This window comes from Zingiber officinale, unplaced genomic scaffold (genome assembly GCF_018446385.1).
Source record: "Zingiber officinale cultivar Zhangliang unplaced genomic scaffold, Zo_v1.1 ctg185, whole genome shotgun sequence".
NCBI lineage: Eukaryota > Viridiplantae > Streptophyta > Magnoliopsida > Zingiberales > Zingiberaceae > Zingiber > Zingiber officinale.
In genome coordinates, this window is record NW_024589873.1 from 51,426 (window position 1) to 66,779 (window position 15,354).

The 15,354-nt window shown below is 35.5% G+C and overlaps 1 protein-coding gene across 1 annotated transcript; it reads left to right on the forward strand.

Moving 5' to 3' along the window:
- The first annotated feature begins 839 nt into the window (after positions 1 to 839).
- Positions 840 to 1,568, forward strand: LOC122036658 (MOB kinase activator-like 1A). The gene is made up of 3 exons (XM_042596057.1): positions 840 to 1,004; positions 1,110 to 1,273; positions 1,365 to 1,568. The coding sequence occupies exons 1-3, from the start codon at positions 950 to 952 to the stop codon at positions 1,431 to 1,433; spliced, it is 288 nt and encodes a 95-aa protein (XP_042451991.1). The 5' UTR covers positions 840 to 949; the 3' UTR covers positions 1,434 to 1,568.
- Positions 1,569 to 15,354: the final 13,786 nt, after the last annotated feature.

Below are 15,354 nucleotides of genomic sequence, written 5' to 3' on the forward strand. Positions count from 1 at the left end.
AGCATTCGAGTTGCATTGTGGATCGCTCACTCAATATGGCATGAAGTATATGCGAGCTTTCGCAAACATATGTAACGAGGGTGTCTCGAAGGATGCGATGGAAGAAGCTTGTGGTAATGTTTGTGGAAGCTACAACTCAGCTAAGTGGAGTCCCTTTATCCATGGCTACAGTGCATGATCTTGTATCTCAAAATTGCACGTCTAGTGCAATGTAAGCTCATCAGTGCTCATACATAAATATATACACACTGGCAGTAGGAATAGTCATATGCTTACTTAAACTTGTTCAAGGGTGTTGTTTCAGATAGTTATATGCAATTTTGAAAGCTGGAAATGGTAAAGATGCAATTTTGAAAGCTGGAAATGGTAAAGATTCAGTATGCAGTTGGTCTCAATTAGTTCGGATATGGTTTGTTGGTCGAGTTTTTACTTAAATTCAACTATTATTTTATTAAAGCTTCTTTTATGGTTCTTTAGCATCAAGAGGTTTACCTTGTATTGAAACTTTTGTTGCATATATTTCTTGATTCATAAATTTTCAGTGTATATTTCTAATACTCTTGAGTAAATTCCATTAATGCCTCCTTATTGCAAGATACTAGTTTCAGTGAATCTAACTTGTTATAATTTTTCCATTTTGTCATAACCAGATTGAAAGTTGCTGATACTTTACCTCCCTTAGGAATCATCATTAGCAGAGTTACCTTTGTGGGTCATGATCCATACATATTTCTTAGAAGAATTGCACGATATTTCATCCAATATCATCATAGGGAAGCAAAATATCAAATTTTGCAGATAATTTACTTCTGTGATCCCGCAATGAGTTGTATTTGTATCATATGTTTATTTGCAGATTTGTACTTGTAGGTACGAATATAGATGGGCGGATGGTGTGCAAATAAAGAAACCTATTGAAGTCTCAGCGCCAAAGTATGTTGAGTACCTGATGGAGTGGATTGAAGTTCAGCTCGACGATGAATCTATTTTCCCTCAAAAGCTCGGTAGAGCCTGTCGATCCAAGTGTTCAATTAATCATTCTTCTAATACAACAACAACTAAGGGAGCTTAAATTGCTGATCTTCATTATCTGATGTTTTTTTTTGTAGGAACACCTTTTCCTGCAAACTTCAAAGACGTCGTGAAGACAATATTCAAGCGGTTGTTCCGTGTTTACGCACACATTTATCACTCTCATTTCCAGAAGATTGTGAGCCTCAAGGAAGAAGCACATCTCAACACCTGCTTCAAGCATTTCATTCTTTTCACTTATGTAAGTGCCTACCTCCGCTTAAAATTTCATTGCTTTCGTCAACCTTTCATACCCATTTGAGAATCGACATGTTCGTGTTATTGTGACGCAGGAGTTTGGGTTGATCGACAAGAAGGAAATCGCCCCGCTGCAGGAGCTGATTGAGTCCATCGTTCTATAAGTTTGTTGCTAATCTAAAGCACTTAAATGATCTTTCAGGTAATCAATCTTATTTCACTGCTAAGTTTCTCTCGAGTGGCTTGTATGTTGATGATGCATTGTTTATTACACATAATTAATGAGTAAATATTAATATGATTTTGTGTGACCCACCTCCACCACCTGTTCCTTGTGGCTCTGAATCAAGAAATTTTGCTGCCACACCTCCCGCCCTCTGCCAGCGTGGTGAGGGCTCGAGAGAGAGAGAGGGAGGCAGAAAGCGGTAGAATTGTATCATTAGAGTAAAATTTGAATCCTATGAGGACGCTTGGGGCCGGCAGTGAAGAAGGCACTTGGAGTGAGGTTACATTATTGCATCTTTACCATTTCCAGCTTTCAAAATTACATCTTTATTAATATATTATTTATGTGTTTTTACAGTTTAAAAATCTCAACTACTCTAGAGTTGAAATTGATGAAGTGCGGTTCGATTGGGCGGAATGCATGCTAGATTACATTTGAAGTGCAGTTCTACCTTGATGTGTTGTTAAAAGAATGTTCTATCTTGATTTTGATATCTATTAGCTAGCTTTTGATGTAAAAAGAATGTTTGGGTATTTTATGGATACTGTTGTAAGAAGATTATTTATATAATTTGTGAATATTTGTGTATTTTATGGATATTATTGAATGAAGAATATTTGTATAATTTGTAAATATTTGTGTATTTTTTTTTGTTATTGTCGGTTTTAAAATCAAATTTGTGCTGTTAAAAAATATACATATTACATCGGTTTTCCACCGCTGCAAAACCGGTGTTATTAACTAATATTACATCGGTCATTTACCGCTGCCAAAACTGGTGTTATTAACATACATTATTACATCGGTTTTACACCGTTGATGAAACGGTGTCGTTAAGTGATACTACACCGGTTAATAACCGATTCGAAGACCGGTGTCGTTAAGTGATACTACAACGGTTTTAACCCGATGTCTAAAATGACAGACTTTTAACATCGGCTTCATAGACATCGGTCGAAAATGAAATAGACACCGGTGGAAAACCGATGTCTATGAAGGTTTTTGTTGTAGTGTATGTAGGAAACCGTAGTGACTTCAGGTCTAAAGACTATTCATACTAATAGTCATATGAGAATATTTGTGACACTCATATAAGATTCATGAAACATTCTCATGGCGGGTCATTCAGTACATATTCTCTAATATATATCCATGTGTCAACCTGATATCTCATATCCATGACTTGTGAGATTAAGTCATCTGTTGACCTACATGCTAGTCTCAACGCATTAATATTGCCCTTGCATATTAATGCTTGACTAGGAATAGTTAAGATTAGTGTTCTATATATATCTACAATATCTCACTATCAATTCAACCAATTATATGTTGTACACTAGAACCTACTACCCTAGGACATTATTATACTTATTCATTAGACACTAAACTAAAATAAATATAATAACCAACTTTGCCTTTTATTAATAATGAAATATGATACAAAATGAGATCTTTACAACCATCTCATAATTGGTAGTAGGGCTAATACTAACACACAGCTAATTTTAAAATATATTTAATTAACTAAACAATTCTAACTCAATTTCAATTAAAATCAAAATAAATAACTAATCATCTCACGCAACTATAGGATACCTTTTAAAAACACACAATGAGTGAGATGAATAAGAAAACTAAAATCAAATTAAAAGTATTTTAAAACATATTTTTAAAAATTATAAATCATTTTAAAACTTAAAATTATTTTAAAATTTTTTAAAAATTGATTTAAAATATATAAAAATTATTTTAAATCATTTAAATTTTTAAATCATTTAAAATCATTTAAAAATTATCTTAAAAATATTTTCCTTTTAAAATTATTTAAAAATATTTTAAAAATTTTTAAATAATATTTTTATAAATATATTTTAATTGTTTAGAACAAAAAAATCATTAAAAATTACTTAATAAAACTTTATTAAATAATTAAAATTCAACTCAATTCAATTACAATTTTATATTTTAACTAATAATCTAATCTGAATCAAGAATTTAGGTAAACATTAATTGAAAATTTATTTTAACTTTAATTAATACCTTAATTTAGTTTAATTTAACCTAAATAAAGGATTATTCTAACTTATTGTAATTTAACTCAATCAAATTGTTTTATCAATTAACATAATCTATAATTTAATGAAAGTTTTATTGTAACCTTAATTAAACCCTTAATTTTACTCTAACTCACTTTAAACTAAACTTGAATTAACATTAAAATTTAACTGAAACTTAACTTTAAGACTTTAACTTAAATTAATTAAAACTAAAAACTTAGATTAAGGGGAGTGTCTAATAAAGGGGAGGATATGTTTTAATGATTTTCAAATTCTAGGCTATTTCCTTAATTATATGTTCTAAAAATCCCATTTTTCCTAGTGTTTAAAAATTCGTTATGCACTTAGCCTAGATATTCCCCTTAGTCAGCATGTACCTATAGTTTTTTGGCAGCTTGCATCTCACAAGTATTTTAGGATTAAGTTACTTGTGTATTCAAAAACATAGAAAGGTGTGAGATGTATAAAGTCTTGCTTGGACTTCAGATGCCTATATCTATGAATTAATATAAGTTTGGATGGAAAATACCATAACACATTGATCAAGTTAAGAAATCCTTCTTAATAAATAGTTAACTTGACTAACCTTTTGAACGCTACTGATTTACCCAATTTTATCATGAAATGGGTACAAATAAAATACTGAACCCCCTAACTACAGTAATGCGATATAGGGTATGGCCCAGATCATCTCTCTCAAGAAATGCAATGGTATGATGTTAATCTTTGGATCTTATGTTTTTGCTTAGATTTTTAGATGTATTTGGGGGTTTTAGATTTTGGGACTAAACCTAATAGATGAAAGACAATGCATGTAATAAAAACTAATCTAGCCTAAACTACGATTGCATTGAAATTGAAATTAACATGGAATTAATGAAACTAAATCAATTAATGAAATCTATAACCTACTTGCATAAGAGAGAAAAAAAAGGGAAACTAAACTACATCGCAACATTAAAAAGAACCAAGGCATATAAACTGATCCTAATCATTGAATTATAGAAGTCAAATATGAACAATAATTAGAAGATTGAAACATAGATGTAAATCAACAAACTACAATGATCATATGCATAAGGAATCAAACCAAACATTCATCACATGGATAGAGACCACGACTCACATAAATGAATCTAAGAATCTAAGGGTGTTTACAGCCCTATCTAGGGCATCCCAGATTGTGCCGGATCAGATTTGAAGGAAGGTAGAATAGAGGAAATCAGTGGCGAAGAAGATGATGGCAGAGATGCTCGAAACTCAGATCTGGAGAAGAAGGCAAACCCCACTCTCCTCTAGTGATTGAGTCTCAATGATCAATGTCGAAAATGTGGTGGATGATGGAGTCAAAAGGTAGCTTAGCGGCAACTCTGTGCCAAAGAAGATAATGGCGAAAATGGCTAAAATGTGGCCAGAGCTTGGATGGAATGGAGGTGGAATAGAGAAGTGAAACTCCTTAACCCTACTCTGACAGTGGAGGGAACTCTAGTGGCCGAAATTAAGCCTAGATTCCCTCTCATTTAGACTTAAGTTCTAATTAAGCTCATCTAAGGCTTGAATTAGGTTGACTATGTCGAATGACTTGCTCTTGGTCAAACCTTCTTCAATGGTAGCTTTGGCTTTCACATCTTCAATTAATACATTAAGTGCTTCCTTCATCTTTCTAGCCTTAGCCCTTGTAATTGGGCCTCCATTGATGAATAATGGATCATCATTAACATCTAGAGTGGGTTGACCATGATCTATATCGTTAGCTTGTTGCTCTCTTTCTTTGACTCCATCATTCCCCCTTTCCCCAAAAGGATTCGTCCTCGAATCTTGATCACCTATATCAAAGGGAGAAAGATCAGAAACATTAAATGTAGCACTCACATTATACTCACCTGGTAAGTCAAGCTTGTATGCATTATCATTTATTCTAGAAATGACTTGAAATGGACCATCTACTCGTGGATGCAACTTAGTACGACGTTTAGTAGGGAATCTTTCCTTGCTCATATGAACCCAAACCCAATCTCCGGGTTCAAAGATCACTTTCTTTCGTCCCCTGTTGGCTTGCGTTGCATATTGTTCATTTCTCTTTTCAATTTGCAATCAAACTTTTTCATGCAGTTGCCTTAAAACTCAGCTTTTCTGGTACCATCTAAACTGCACGCTCAGAGACAGGCAAAGGTGACAAATCTAAAGGAGTTAAAGGGTTGAACCCATATACCACTTCAAAAGGTAAAAATTAGTAGTAGAATGCATAGATCTATTATAAGCAAATTCAACATGTGGTAAACAATCTTCCCAACCTTTTAAATTCTTTTGAATGATAGCTCTCAATAAAGTAGATAAAGTTCATTTTACTACCTCAATTTGTCCATCTGTTTGTGGATGACAAGTTGTAGAAAACAAAAGTTTTGTTCCCAATTTTCCCCATAGTGTCTTCCAAAAGTAGCTTAGGAACTTTGCATCACGATTTGAAACTATGATCCTCGGTACTCCATGAAGCCGCATAATCTCCTAAAAATAGATCCACAATATGGGTAGCATCATCTATTTTCCTGCAAGGATTAAAATGAGCCATTTTAGAAAATCTGTCTACAATGACAAAATAGAATCCATACCTCGTTTAAACCTTGGTAGTCCAACAAAAAGTCCATGGAAATATCAACCCAAGGTTCATTAGAAATTGGTAAAGGTGTATACAATCCATGAGGTAAAGATCTAGATTTTGCTTGCCTATATGTAATACACTTCTCATAAAACTTGACTACATCTCGTTTCATGTGTGGCAAAAAGAAATGCTCTACCAACACTTCTAGAGTTTTTCTGTAACACCCCAATTTCCTCAATTAGAGTCCTAAAAGTAAGTTAAAAATATTTAGAAATTCTTTAGAAAAATTCTAGATATTTTTAAAAAAATTTAGAGTATTTTTATGTAATTTTTGGAGGTCGTTTGATATTTTTACTAAACGAAGGAGGTTTCGACAAAAAAATGTCCAAGCCGAGGTTTGAACCGGAAACCTCGGGTTTAAGCAGAGGTTCGTTTAACTAACAGACCAGCTGCGGGTTTCTCAGTAAAACCCGAACCCAATAGTATTTAAGTCGTAAGAGAACCCAAAGTTAGATTTAGTTATAAAGGATTAGGTTTTCTTTCTCCCGAAACCTATTCTCTTCCTCTTCTTTTCTCTCACGCGGCGTCCACGACTCCTTCTCGCAAAATCGCAGCCGCCGCCAGGATTCCTTCCTCCGGTGGCGGCGAAGGTTTCCTTCGGCAGATCTTCACCAATTGAGACCACCTCGGTAAGAGGGCCCGTAGGCACGAGGAAGCGGCCGGAAACTCAAGCTTCGCCGCAAACCCTAGATCTCTCTCCTTCGGTTGTAAGTCCAAGAAAATGAAGGTAAGTTGCTACTCACCTGCAGTAGGATAGCTCCGAGGTTTAATTCTTGATCCTCTCCTTGTTTCCGAAGCTTTGCATGAATTTCCTTGCGTTTCCAGTTTTCGGATCTATTTTGTGCTTGTTGCCGTGTGCTTCAAAGAAAGGGAATAGGGTTTTGTTGTTTATCTTGTGCTTAATTGCTTTGGACCTTGTTTCCTTTTGTTACTGCATATTTCTGAATTATGGCCTGAAGATGATAGAATTTGGGGGCTTGGGTGCTTTCTGCCGTGGTCTTCATGAGGGAAAGGGAGAAGAAAACACTTTGTTTAGTTAGGATTTGTTTGTTTGTTGTTTGTTTAGCATAAGTTAGGCAGCAGTGGTTTTCTTTTCTTTTGTGTGCTTGCTGCCGTGCCAAACAGGAACAACCTTGGTTTTGATTTAGATATGATCTTGTGGGCAAATTTAAAAGGTTTGAGCATGCGGGCTGTTTTACCTCAAGCTTTGTAGCTAGAATTCGGATTTTGATGTCCTAGGCAAGGAGCATGAAGAACAATTATGATTTTAGATTTCCAGTAGCAACATTTCTGTTCTCTTTTGATTTCTGTGGTACCTAGCGTGAAGAACAATTAAGATTTCTGGTTTCTAGTAGAAATTTTCTGGATTCCTTCAAGCTTTGGAATTAGTATTGTAGCTTTTGATTTGAAGTCTTCCTTACATCACTGATTGGTGGTTTTATTGTTAATATTCCTTCCTTGGCAGACTCAAAGAAAAGGAATTGGTTTGATATAAGCTTTGGTTCTATAATTAGGAAGATAATTCATGTACCGATTTTTGAGGTTAGCTTAGTTTAAAGGGTTTGATGCCGTGAGTTTTTAAAGGAAGATAAGAAGGGGTTTTAATGGATTTGGCATATAGTTGGGTTTAATTACTGATTTAAAGTTATTCAAGTTTGATTCTTTAAGTTTCAATTCAGCAAGTTGACTTCTTGAGGTTCAATTCAGCAAGATTAATTCCTTGCATTCAGTTCTAGTGTTGTAGCATTTGTGCATTGCTTGTACATTGTAAGTGTTTGTAGAAGCATTCAGATTAATTCCTTGCATTCAGTTCTAGTGTTGTAGCATTTGTGCATTGCTCACACATTGTAAGTGTTTGTAGAAGCATGAAGATTAATTCCATAAGCAAGAACAACCTTATAGTTAGCGTGACAGATGGGGGTTCTTTGGTAAATTAATGAGTATGAATAGCTTTAGGTCAGCATTTCAGTTTAGTTCTTTTGCAAAGGTTATTAAGCATGGACAACCGGCCTTCTCTTTTAGCTTTGCAGTTTTATTTCCTTTGCAAATCAGTGAGCTTGAATGGTCTATTTTAATGTATGCAAATCTTAGATTTCCTTGTTATTACACAGCATGTATAGTTAGATGCAATTCCTTATGTTCACAGCAAGTCTTAACGAATTGAACTTGTTTTATGCAACTCTAGAATCTATATGTACATATAGTATTCTACTTAATCCTTTTAGGGATTCATGAGAAGTTATAAGTAAAGTAAAGACCAAGGTCTGAAGAAGAAAAAGATAAATATTTTAAAGTATAAGAAGTATAAGTTTTATAGAGTTTCAAGTTCTAACCAGTTAGACCCTTTTGTTATCAATTGTTTAACATGCTATTAGATTTTTTGTTAGTGATCCTTTAACCTGCAGTTATAGTTTTAAGTTTAGCATGTTAGTTTCAGATTTCATGAAAACATTTCAGACTCTTTTATTCCAAGTATATAGTTAGATTTTTCTTTAAGTTTTTAGTTTCCCTCTGTTTTGCTATTAGGCAATGAACATAGAATGGCTTGGATTAAGTATTGGTTTATTAGGTTAATTGGAGGTTGATCTGGCAGTGATTTTGGTTTATTTTTAGATGAAGTAGGTGGTGTCATCTCTTTAGTGTAAAGTGAGAGATGTTAAATGACTTTAGCTTGTGCAGTGATAGACCAAGTAGAGAGGAGCAGGATTATTTTAGAGGATTACCTAGACTATTGAATGGATTTAATAGAATCTGAACTTATGATGCTTAAGTAAATGTTCTTTCAATATGCACTTAAGTTATTTGGATTGAATATTCATAGTTTACAATTCCAGTTAAATCACTTCTTCATATTGGTTGAAGTAGGAACGGACTTAAAAAGTAAGGAAAATTGGATTAAATATCCTTTTAATCATAAATAGATCATGTTGATGATGAAACAGAAAGTTTAGAAAGCGATGGTTGATATTAGATGAGTGGAGAAACTGAGATAATTGAAATCAATTTGGAAGTTTTAATGTAGTTTAGATCTCCTCATAGTGCAGTTTTAAAAGATTATAGTGAAGTTTGATTAAGTCTTTAGAGTGCAGATTTTTATTAGGAAGAGCTGTGCAGATTTTAATAAGTAGATTTGTATAAGTATAGCATGCAGAATTTTAAGAGTATAGTATGCAGATTTTAATAAGCAGATTTGTATAAGTATTGTTTGCAGAATTTAAAGTGCAGATTTCATTGTGTTATTAGCTGGACATAAGCAGTTTCCTCTGCAGAATATTAAGTGCAGATTTAGTTTAGTTCTTTAGCAAATGCAGCTTTCATTTATGCTATTAGTAGAGCACGAGCAGTATTTCTCATTTGCTATTAGAATAACATGAGCAACCTTTCTTTTAAAGCATTAGGGTTCTAGATTTCTTTTTGTATACTAGCTTGAGGTGATTAGTTTGTGGCAAAGTATAGATTTAGGTTTCTTTGCTACTTCAATATGCATGATTGTGTGTTACCTAGTTAGTTTCACTCATAGATGCATATGGAAAATACCCTAACAGTATTTTGAGTTTAGGAAAAGTATAAGAAAGATAAAGAAAAGAAAGTAAAAGACCAAGGCTTAAGTAGATCCCAAAGTCAAGACTTTAGGGATTTTGGCACACAAGGTGCTTATTAAAATGCCAAGGCATTATATATTAGAAGTATTAAAAGAATAACAAGTATAAGGAAGTTATAGTTAAAAAGAAAGTAAGTATTTTACTTTTTAATGGCATGTACCGGACACAAGGTCCATTGGGTGGGCTCCTAGATCGCCCCTAGGCATAAGATCGCCTAGAAGTACCTTAGTAGTTTCGGGATTAGCTACCTCGACTCATATTAAGGATGCGCGCAAATTGGTACAATGTCGGGCCTAAGAGAAGTTGATTATTATTTTGAAGTATATAAGTATAAGTTTTTGAACAAATGAAATAAGTTTCATATAGTTCTAAAATCAACAAGTTTAGTTCTTTATTCTACCATGTTTATTTAGTAGATGAGTAGTTTTTCATGTTTACCTATTGGATGAGCAGCTTTCACATGTTTAGCTTTATTCCTAGCATGCAATTTTATCCTTGTATAGCATGATTAGCTATTAGTATTACATGAGTAGATTCCTTAGCTTTTCTTTGCTATTAGTTTGACATGAGCAGTTATGTTTATGCTTTACTTTCTTTTAGAGCATATAGTTTCTAGTTCTTTCTGTATACTTGCATAATCGTGTTTTTGTGAGTTAGATAGTGCTTACTAAGTAAATTTTGCTTATAGACTGCACTTCCCCTTACTGCAGATACAGGAAAGGAAAAGATATAGAAAGGAAGGCGACAAGGAGGTGGTTGAAGGATGTGTGATGCCAGGACTATGGAATCCTTGGGACTAGGAAGGAGTTTCCTTTAGTTTTCTTTTTCTTTTGCTATGATAGAAGTATTTGAGACAGTATATGTTATTTTGATGTGATTAAGACATAGTAGATGAATTGTGTTCTTGTGTGATGATTTGTGGTATTGTTTTCTTTTGGTTTTGACACTTATATAACTGCGTGGGAGTTTGTTATCTGTTCCAGCTGCCTGTGGCTGTGTATATAGTGTTTGTATATCAGTTTAAGGTCACCGGTACAGGGGAGACTCTGTCGAAATTTTTCGGTAGGGTTTCCATGTGATTTTTAATAATACCGGTTACGTAGAGTTAGTAGCTAAGTAACGGTCACTCTTAGAGAGTAGTAGTAGTAAGAAGAGTGGTCGTTACATTTTCTTACTCCAAAATGTCCCATTATTCCCCCACCATGAGTTTCTTGGATTAATAATTCCCTTAATGAACAATTAGGGGCACACAACCTATTCACTCTAAAAAGAAATCCATTATGCCTATAAAACTTCCCAAAGCAGCATGTTCACAAACATCAAACATATTTCCAAAGTCATGATCATTAGAATATAGATCTTTAATGTATTCAAATCTAACAATTTAGTGTTCAAAGTGTTAGCTAGAGCCCTAGAGCCAATCATTTGATGATTGTATTTTGGACTTGTTGTATCATATTCTATATAAATAAAGGCATTTGGTTTTTGGTTATTATACTTGTATTGGTGTCAAATAAACTAAGTATAATAACGTCCTTGAGTAGAAGGTTCTTACCTATATCAATCGATTACTTGAATCGATAGTGAGATGATATAGGGAACACTACTCTTAATCATTCCTAGTCGAGTATTAACATTTAGGGACAATGTTAATGCAATAAGACTAGCATGTAGGTCAACTCGATGACTTGATCTCACAAGTCATAGATATAGAGATATCAAGTTGACACATGGGTATGCATTAGAGAATGTATACTGAATGACCTGCCATGAGAAAGTATCATGGATCGTTATATGAGTGTCATATACTTTCTCATGTGGCTATTAGTATGACTACTAGTCCTTAGACCTGAAGTCACCATGGTTCCCTACATAAGGAGTTATGTACTTTGGTTTCGTCAAACGTCACCCGTAACTGGGTGGACTATAAAGGCGATTACTGGGTATGTAACAAATTATGCGTAGGGATGTGAGTGATGTAGATGAGATCTATTCCTCCTATATGACGGGAGAGACATTGATATTCTTGATAGAGTGAGACCACGAAGTGCATGGTCATGCCCAAATGAGTCAATATAAGATATTGAGCTCATTTGATTTAGTGAGTCTACTTGGAGTTCAGGATTTAGATTGATCAGAGGATGACACGGTATATGCCTCACATTGATTAATCTAGATGTCTAGGATAGAAGGACACTTGTCATATTTTGTGAGGAGTCACAATTAGTAGTCACAAGGTGATGTTGGATCTCAACATTCTTGTAACATTGGGTAGTAATGATGTGTTGCTAGATACCGCTCATTACTTATGCTCCTAAATGGGTTTAGGGGCATTGCCAACGTTACAAGAACCTATAGGTCACACACTAAGGATAATTTGATGGAGATTAGGTACATATGATGAACCAAGAGGATTAGATTCATTTGATGAATCAAATTGGATTAAGAGTAATCCTAATTGGGCTAATTGAGTTGGACTCAAGTTAATTCATGTGTTCAATGAGTCTAATTTAGATTATGACTCATTGAATCAATTTAATTAAATGAATTAGATTCATTATATTAAATTGGCTTGAATTAAATGGTTGGATTAGATCAACCATGAGAGAGATTAAGTCAAGTTTGACTTGACTTGAGAGGAAGAGGAAGAGTCAAGTTTGACTTGACTATTTGCCACATCATTAGTGATTTGGCATTAGGAGGACTAATGATGATGTGCCACATCATCAAGGTGTGCCACCTCATGGGGGTTGCAAAGCTATTCTCTTTAATGGCTACATTTAATGAGGATGGGGGTTACACCTTGTGAAGGTGGCTGGCCACTTATGGGGAATGAATTGGATTCATTTCATTCAAGGCAATTCACTTCATCTCCTTCCTCTAGCTCTCCCTCTCCCTCTCCCTCTCCTCCTCAACTTGGCCGAATCATCAAAAGGTGCTAGCACACCTTTTTGTGTGATTTTTCCATCTACGTGTTCGTGTGGATACATATAGAGAGTTGTCTACGTTGACAACTTCGAGATCCGGCACCGTTTGGACGAGTGGGAACGTGAAGGGCTTCGCTACAAGGGTAATACTCTTATCTACTGTAGATCTAGAGTTTGAAACTGTTAGTTAGAGCCCTAGAGCCAATCATTTGATGATTGTATGGACTCATGTATATCATATTCTTGTATATTAATAAAGGCATTTGTTTGGTTATTATACTTATTTATATTAGTGCCAAATAGACTAAGTATAATAGCGTCCTTGAGTAGAAGGTTCATACCTATATCAATCGATTAGTTGAATCGATAGTGAGATGATATAGGGAACACTACTCTAAATCATTCCTAGTCGAGTATTAGCATTCAGGGACAATGTTAATACAATAAGACTAGCATGTAGGTCAGCTCGATGACTTGATCTCACAAGTCATGGATATAGAGATATCAAGCTGACACATGGGTATGCATTAGAGAATGTATACTGAATGACTCGCCATGAGAAAGTATCATGGATCGTTATATGAGTGTCATATACTTTCTCATGTGGCTATTAGTATGACTATTAGTCCTTAGACCTGAAGTCACCATGGATCCCTACATAAGGAGTTATGTACTTTAGTTTCCTCAAACGTCACCCGTAACTGGGTGGACTATAAAGGCGATTACTGGGTATATAACGAATTATGTAGAGGGATGTGAGTGATGTAGATGGAATCTATCCCTCCCATATGACGGGAGAGACATCGGTATTCTCGATAGAGTGAGACCACTAAGTGCATGGCCATGCCCAAATGAGTCAACATTAGATGTTGAGCTCATTTGATCGAGTGAGTCTACTTGGAGTTCAAGATTTAGATTGATTAGAGGATGACACGGTCTATGCCTCATATTGATCAATCTAGATGTCTAGGATAGAAGGACACTTGTCATTATTTTGTGAGTAGTCACAATTGGTAGTCACAAGGTGATGTTGGATCTCGACATTCTTGTAACTTGGGTAGTAATGATGTGTTGCTAGATACCGCTCATTACTTATGCTCCTAAATGGGTTTAGGGCATTGCCAACGTTACAAGAACCTATAGGGTCACACACTTAGGACAATTAGGTGGAGATTAGGTTCATATGATGAACCAAGAGGATTAGATTCATTTGATGAATCAAATTGGATTAAGAGTAATCCTAATTGGGCTAACTTGAGTTCGACTCAAGTTGATTCATGTGTTAAATGAGTCTAATTTAGATTTTGACTCATTGAATCAATTTAATTTAATGAATTAGATTCATTATATTAAGTTGGCTCGAATCAAATGGTTGGATTAGATCCACCATGGTAGAGATTGAGTCAAGTTTGACTTGACTTGAGAAGGAAGACCAAAGGTCAATTTTGACTTGACCTTTTGCCACCTCATTGGTGAGTTGGCATTAGGTGGACCAATAATGATGTTCCACATCATCATGGGTGCCACCTCATGGAAGTGACAAAGCCACTCTCTTAATGGTTTCATATTAATTGCAATTAATGCAATTAATGTGATTTTATGGTTTCATATTAATTGCAATTAATGCAATTAATGTGAATTTTGAAATGTGGCCGGCCACTTTGTTTTGGGTGAAGAAATTCATTTTTCATTCACTTGTGTGCATCTTCCTCCTTCTCCCTCTCAAGCTCTCCCTCTCCCTCTCCTCCCTTGGCCGAACCACATAGGTGCTAGCACACCTTGGTTTTTGGTCATTTCCATCTAGTGTGTCCGTGTGGATACTTCTAGAGGACCGGCGCTTGACGGTCTTGAGATCCGGCATCATTTGGACGAGCGGGAACGCGAAGGGCATCGCATCAAAGGTATAAATGGTTTATCCTTATGTAGATCTACTGTAGATTAAAGTTTTTCAAACTCGTACTCGTATTTTCGTTCGGTTTTACCTTGCACGAGATCCGTGGCTTGGGCGATTCGGGGTTTCCGCGACGCGAAAAGCGGTTTTCGCGGCCCGAAAAACCCAACAGTGGTATCAGAGCCACGTGCAAGGCTTGTACGAGTTTATTTTTATTTTTATGAAAAATAAAACCTTCTGTGATTTTCTGTAAAAATTAGTTTTTTATGATTTTATGGGTAATTTTTCCGTAGAAGCGAAGCACAACTTGTAGGCTTCGGCTACCGGAAAGATCTTTCAAAACCGGCTTCGTTTTGCCCCAAATCCTTTTGGGACAGCGAGCTTGGGTGCCATTAGATCGCAAAGGAGCAACTCACGATGGTTAGATCGTGGGTAGGGGTACTGCCCCTAACCCCGCAAGGGGATTTGCTCCGCGATTGCACTCGAAATCGCTAAAAACGAACCCGCCGGGAAGATTTTTCCGAAACGGCAATGTCTCGACCCAAATCGTTTTGGGAAAGCGGGTTTAGGCGCTGTTGGATCGCAAAGGAACCATCGCGATGGTTAGATCGCGGGTAGGGGCGATGCCCCTGGGCCCCGCAAGGGGATCCGTTCCGCGATTGCGCCCGAAACCGCTAAACGGGACCGCCGGGAAATTTTATTCGTAAAATTGTAAAAATTAAT

Bases quoted from the DNA above. Each gene is read 5' to 3' on its own strand.
- LOC122036658 (XM_042596057.1), top strand. From the start codon at position 950: ATGGAGTGGATTGAAGTTCAGCTCGACGATGAATCTATTTTCCCTCAA. The intron at 1,005-1,109 runs GTAGAGCCTGTC...TTTTTTTTGTAG, and splicing joins TATTTTCCCTCAAAAGCTCG to GAACACCTTTTCCTGCAAAC. The intron at 1,274-1,364 runs GTAAGTGCCTAC...ATTGTGACGCAG, and splicing joins ATTTCATTCTTTTCACTTAT to GAGTTTGGGTTGATCGACAA.